Below are 6,877 nucleotides of genomic sequence, written 5' to 3' on the forward strand. Positions count from 1 at the left end.
TGACCCCCCCCCTCAGAAATAAATAAAAACATTAAAAAAATTTTTTTTAAATTAAAAAAAATTAAAAATACAGTAACAAGTTGGATAATAAGGCAGATATTAAACAGGGATTGTGCACAAAACCAGTTTAACTGTGATAGAAGATTCATAAAAGGAGTTACAGAAGATGTGACTGGAATGATAAACACTTTAAGAAATAATTAAAACATTTAAAATAAAATGGAGGATTCTGACCAAAGGTTCCCAAGCTTTCTTGTTTCATGGTACCCTAGTCTATCAATTTTTTCACTGTGCTCCTAGACTGAAAGATATACCTAACAGTTCTGTTTCATTGGATATTTAATAAATTAATAACTATAAAAACAATACACATAACTTGAAAGAAAAAGTAATCTTACTTCATAGATTATGAAGATTATTATAACCATAGTTACTTCCAAATGGGATGTTTACAGTGATTGAGCACTGTACAACTTCTCAAACTCTAGAATTAGATTGGAAACCGCCATCTTCTTTTCTACTCTGTGTTGATTTTCACATGGTATTTACTATATCACTGCAATGCAGGAAAACCCTGTTTTATCAACATCTGACTTCACTGTGAGCTCCATCTCCCACTAAAACTACAACCACTTTGAGCTAGTAGTTTGAATGGTGACTGAAAGAAGTGAAGTAACACTTTGAGTGTTTCCCTCTAAAAAGTTAAAATACCCTGTTGCACTCTGTTAATTCATTCTAGCATCCCAGGATACCTCAGGTTTAGAAACTCAATTTGGTAACTGCAGGTTTAGACTGATCCTAATAGTGACAACAGCAAAGTTTAACTATAAATTTGTCCTTCAAGTTTTAATATAGAAGTCTAACATAAAACTGACTAATAATACCCAAAGCTATGAAAATGTGATACCATGCTATGCATTTTGAAAAACACTTTCACATCTTCAAAATACTCAATGACATTATTAAGATAAAGTCCTTATTGACATTCACATTGATAAGATAATTTAAGGATTTCTAGGGGTGAGAAGTCAATATAACAAAAATATGTCATAATCACATGGACCATAAAAACCTTTGTAGCTGTTGGTCAGAGAAAGCAGTGGGGTAACAAAGTCCAAAAGCAATTTCTCCACAGAAACACAGGAAACAAACAAAACAACCAAAAATTAGCAAAGACTGTTAGGATCAAGTGTGTGAGAAACCTGGAACACAGTCAAAGGTTTACTGCACCAAGCAAGTGCTTACTTAACAAAACAGCAGTAAGTACTCAAATAGGAGACCTCTGTAGCATTTTAACTTTCCCTTGCTTCATCCTCCCCTCACCCACATGATTTGTTGATGGTTTTCAAGACAGCAGTTGGAAAAGACCTCATTCTTAAGGAAGTGTGGTTGCCTGCTTTGAATGGACTGAGGGCTCTCTGATGGACTAACACAAAGGTGTGCCTTAAAAAAATTATTTTTTTTGGCTTCCTAGGAAATCTCTCAGGGCAGAGAAATAGGTAAGTGGAGGGCATAAAGGCAAATGAACCAGTCATTGCAACCTGGGGCAAAAGATATCAATTGGGACAAACAATAAGATATTCCAAAGAGTCCTGGAGGAGAACATAGGGAGTGAGATGTTTTGGGGAATAAGGGCTTTGCAATATTTCCACTGGGAAACTAGAAGGCTAGGGAGAAAAAGGAGTCATCCTCAGAAAAGGTCTGAGAATGCCCTAAGCTCTCACATCTGGCTGATCTTTAAGTTTCTTGCAAGCAAAGTCAAAGTTCTAAAATGCCTGGGTGACTGACTATTGGGGGTATGCCCCCAACACAAACACAGAGCCCAGCTACAAAGACAGGACAATTTTTTTCTTCTTGCTTGCATACATGAAAAGAAATGTCTGTTAAAACACTAGCTGACCCCTAATTTAATAAAGACTTCAGTGACCATACATGACAACAAACGCAGTCTTTACAAAATCATTTATAAAAGCCCCTAATAACTACATCCCACACAAACAAGAAATTCTAGAGAAAGGGAGTGTCTTCCAGAGTTACACATTATAATATTCACAATATAGAGTTTTCAATAAAAAATTATGATGCAAGCTAGAAAATAAAGAGTATGGCTAATTGACAAGAAAGGCAGAAGTTAATAGAAACTGATGAAGCCAAGACACTGGATTTATTAGACAAGGGCTTTACCACAACTATCATACATATTGTCAAGGACCTACAAACCAAACCCAAAACCAAAACAGAATGAAAGGAAAATGGGGTTTTAGCAAGTAGAGAATATTAATGAAGACGTAGAATTATATAAATAAGAACCAAATGAAATCACAATACTGAAATTTTAAAAATTTACTAGAAAATTTCAATAGTAGATTTGAGTAGGCAGAAGAATTGGTAAACTTGAAGATAGGTCAATTAAAAGCACCCAGTCATAGGAGGAGAAAGAATTTTAAAAAAAGTGAACATAATTCTACGTTATTTGAAGCCACTGGGTAATAAAAGACATTGCATGAAGAGATATATTGGTAAAAATTACAGCTTTTTATAATAGAAAAACAGAAACCAGAAGAAAATGAAATCACATTTTTAAAGAGCTGAAAAGAAAAAAAGTAAAGGGCAGAAAAAGATATTCAATGCAAATAGTTAATAAGGAAAAGACAGTTGGGGGGACTACACTAATATCAGACAAAACTGACTTTTAAAAAAAAATTTTAATGTTTTTATTTATTTCTGAGAGAGAGAGACAGTGTGAGCAGGGGAGAGTCAGAGAGAGAGGAAGACACAGAATCCGAAAGAGGCTCCAGGCTCTGAGCTAGCTGTGAGCATAGGGCCCAACGCGGGGCTCGAACCTACGAACCGTGAGATCATGACCTGAGCCAAAGTTGGACGCTCAACCGACTGAGCCACCCAGGCGCCCCCAGATGAAATAGAAGGGTCAATCCATCAAGAAGATACAAAAATTATAAACATATGTGCACTTAACAGCAGAGCCCAAAAATAGATGAAGCAAATATTTACATAATTAAAAGGAGAAATAGGCACAAAAAATAACAGACTTCATTAACCCACTTTCAATAATGGACCTACTAGAATGGCAATAATAAAAAAAAAATGGAATATAACAAGTGTTAATAAGGATGTGAGCTCTTAGGACGATAAAATGATGTTGATGCCACTGTGGCAAATAGGTGACCATTCCTCAAAAATAAAAACAAAATTACCACATGACCTGGTACTTATATTCCTAGGTATACACCCAAAATAAATGAAAACAGGTGTTCAAACAAAAACCTGAACACAAATGTTCATAACAACACTATTCACAATAGTCGTAAGGTGGATACAACCCAAAAGTCCATCAATTAATGAATGGACAAACAAACATAGTATAATGGAATACTATTTACCACAAAAAGGAATGAAGTACTGATAAATGCTATAAGGGCAAACCTTGAGAACAGTACACTAAGTGAAAGAAGCCAGACACAGGAGGCCAAAAATTATACACTTCCATTTATAGGAAATAATCTCAAATAGGCAAATGTACAAAGACAGAAAACCAACAGTAGCTGCCAGTGGGGAATGGGGAGTAACTACTTAATGGGTACGGAGTTTCCTTTTGGGATGATGAAAATGTTCTGGAACTACACAATGGTGACAGTTATGCAACACCATAAATATAGTAAATACTTATGAATTGTGTATTTTAAAATGGCTAAAATGATAAATTTTATGCTGTGTGTATCTCATCACAGTATTTTAAAAATCTGTGCATACTTTTCAAAAATATGCTCATACTCTTAATTCATTTCTTTTTTTTTATTTTTTTTATTTTTTATTTTTTTTCTTAATTCATTTCTTAAACCAGGACCTGATGTACACCCAAAAAAGTACACCCAAAACAATTAGGAGATATACCAACCTACCTGTTAGTGCTGCTGGTTTGGACAGTGTACTATATTGGTTCTGTGTAGATATCACACTTTGACGTGGACTTAGTGTTGGTGATGCAACAAGTGAAAGCTCCTCAATGATAATACTGCTTTTGGGGTGATTCTTGGGGAGTTCGTTTAATCTTTGCTCTAATGAATACTTTAAAAGGTCCAACTTCTGACTTGATTCATTAAATCTTGCTTGGGCCTTGAATAGGGAAAAGACAATTGCTGTCATTTAAATAATTACATTCTTTGAATCATGTATTTATTAAGTTAAAATATTAATTTAAAATTACTTCTGAAAGTGCTTTTCTGTCTGTTACTTTTCCTGAGCCAAGTAATTTCATTACATTCTTTGCACCTTCTGCTACTGCAAATTCTATCCTAAAATGATGCCTTAATTCTTCCATCCGAAGTTCAAGAGGACTTATGACAGGTTTTGCTAGAGGGGAAAGGAAAAAAAAAATGCAATTGAACCATTTATTTAGTATTCTCATATATAGTGATTAAAACTCATGAAAAAGAAATGAATTTTTACAGTGTAAGAGAAAAATTAGTTAAGTAAATAAACACTGAAGTAATACTTAATAGATACAATGTTGAAATAAAGAGCCTTCCATTTTAGCCATCAAAACCCAAAGATAAAAAGACATAATGCCTCCTCCTCCTCAATTCTGAAGCACTGCTTCTTTCCTACATGATATTTATTAAGCACCCATATAATAAGCATGACAATTTATCTCTATTCCATCACCATTATCAAAAGCCAATTCATTGGTCTGGACTGCCTGAAGAATCTGCATTCGTATCACTTCTATTTTTGTCTTGCTGTCCTGGAGCAGCTGCTGAGCTGTGCCGTGGAGTTTCCGATCCTATTAAAATAAATTTGAAAAGGTAAGTACATGAAAAGACAAACAGAACACTTTCATAGCTTCTAAATAAGATCAAACAATTATCAGCAAGTGAAAAACAGAGTTAAAAGAGCACACTGTAAGGGCTATAATAGATATACTTGTAGACACATCTTTTTTTTTTTTTTTGACACATTTCTTTTAAAAAGAAATCTACCAGTATCTACCAAACTGATACAACTATAAATGAGAAAAACAACTCCATTTATTTAAGACAATCTGTGAGAAAGCAAGTGAACCTTATTATTGTTTTAAAGAATTCCAGGGGCGCCTGGGTAGCTCAGTCAGTTGAGCGTCCGACTCTGGCTCAGGTCATGATCTCACAGTCCATGGGTTTGAGCCCCTCTTTGGGCTCTGCACTGAAGGCTCAGAGCCTGGAGCCTGTTTCAGATTCTGTGTCTCCCTCTCTCTCTGCCTCTCCCCTGCTCGTTCTCTGTCTCTGTCTCTCAAAATAAAATAAAGACCTAAAAATTTTTTTTTAAAGAATTCCAAATTCACATTTGTAGTTTTCTCCCTCTGCTTTACACAAAATATAAATAATTTTTTCATACCATATTCAATTATTCTCATACTCAGAAGCACTGCATGTGACAGATGCCTCAGTGACTAAGCCTAAACATTTTAGGAAATCTCTTCCTCTTCCATAACATTACAGTTAAATTCTTATGGAGCTTCACATAAGTAGGGAAATTAAAAACAAAAAACAAACAAACAAACAAAAAACCTAATCATAGATGGTATTTGTGTTCCCTTAAATCCGATAAAGGAAAGAGGAAACAGCATTAGTCAGCACTGGTGAGATAATAAGAAAGGTCTCTTGACACTCTTGAATGTCAAAAAACAAGACATTCTCAATAAAGCAAGGGAAGAAATGACAGTGAATAAGCCTCCGTTATCTCTTAAAACTTCAAGAAAGGTCCAGAATTAAGTGAAATAATGTTACTGTCATACCTCAGTTTAATTCCAATAACAATGAATGTTACTAACAGAGAGTAAAGAAAGACCATTTTAGAAATTGTGGTCCACTAAATAATGATCCACCCAAAGATGTCCATGTCCTAATCCCAGAATCTTGTGAATGCTACCTTACATAGCAAAGGGGAACTAAAATAGCAGGTGGAATTAAGGCTGTTTATCACCCAACCTTAAAATGTAGAGATTATTTTCTGGATTATCAAGGTGGACCCAAAGTAATTGCAAAGCTCCTTGCCAATGCCTTGATTTTAGCTCAGTGAGATCCATTTGAAGCTACAAAATTGTAAAATAATTTTTCTTCCATTTATTTCCTGCTCCTAAGGTCAATTTAAGAAAGATCTTCTAACATGAACAGACACTTCTCCAAAGAGGACATCCAGATGGCCAACAGACACATGAAACGATGCTCAGCATCCCTCCTCATCAGGGAAATACAAATCAAAACCACACTGAGATACCACCTCACACCAGTCAGAGTGGCTAAAATGAGCAAATCAGAGAACTCGAGATGCTGGCGAGGATGTGGAGAAACGGGCACCCTCCTACACTGTTGGTGGGAATGTAAACTGGTACAGCCCCTCTGGAAAACAGTGTGGAGGTTCCTCAGGAAACTAACGATAGAACTCCCCTATGACCCAGCAATAGCACTGCTAGGAATTTACCCAAGGGATACAGAAATGCTGATGCATAGGAGCACATGTACCCCAATGTTCATAGCAGCACTCTCCACAATAGCTAAAACATGGAAAGAGCCTAAGTGTCCATCAACAGATGAATGGATCAAGAAGATGTGGTTTATCTATACCATGGAATACTACATGGCAATGAGAAACAATGAAATCTGGCCATGTGTAGCAACATGGATGGACCTTGAGGGTGTTATGCTGAGCGAAATAAGTCAGGCAGAGAAGGACAAATATCATATGTTTGCACGTATAGGAGGATTAGGAGGAACTTGACGGAGGAACAAGGGGGGAGAAGAAGGGCGGAAATGGTGGGGGAAAGGGAGAGAGGCAAACCCTGAGAGACTCTTGAATACTGACAAAAACTGAGGACTATGGA

At 35.9% G+C, this 6,877-nt stretch overlaps 1 protein-coding gene and 1 long non-coding RNA gene across 4 annotated transcripts in view; one reads left to right on the forward strand and one right to left on the reverse strand.

Moving 5' to 3' along the window:
* LOC144216666 (uncharacterized) overlaps positions 1-6,785 on the forward strand; it is a 20,170-nt gene extending 13,385 nt beyond the window's left edge. Inside the window, exons 5-6 of one of the 2 annotated variants that reach the window (XR_013330707.1) lie at positions 4,696-4,823; positions 6,138-6,785. This is a non-coding gene — a long non-coding RNA (uncharacterized LOC144216666). The remainder of the gene's footprint in view (positions 1-4,695; positions 4,824-6,137) is intronic. The other variant, XR_013330708.1, reaches the window with a different exon arrangement.
* Positions 1-6,877, reverse strand: part of PKN2 (protein kinase N2) — a 138,243-nt gene that overhangs the window by 52,016 nt on the left and 79,350 nt on the right. For both annotated transcript variants that reach the window (XM_077746092.1, XM_077746093.1), the window contains exons 4-6: positions 4,684-4,801; positions 4,226-4,371; positions 3,921-4,134 (exon numbers count right to left, since the gene is read on the reverse strand). In XM_077746092.1, the coding sequence (XP_077602218.1) occupies positions 3,921-4,134; positions 4,226-4,371; positions 4,684-4,801 (478 nt within the window). The remainder of the gene's footprint in view (positions 1-3,920; positions 4,135-4,225; positions 4,372-4,683; positions 4,802-6,877) is intronic.

Source organism: Crocuta crocuta, unplaced genomic scaffold (assembly GCF_008692635.1).
Source record: "Crocuta crocuta isolate KB4526 unplaced genomic scaffold, BGI_CrCroc_1.0 scaffold48, whole genome shotgun sequence".
NCBI classification, from domain to species: Eukaryota; Metazoa; Chordata; class Mammalia; order Carnivora; family Hyaenidae; genus Crocuta; species Crocuta crocuta.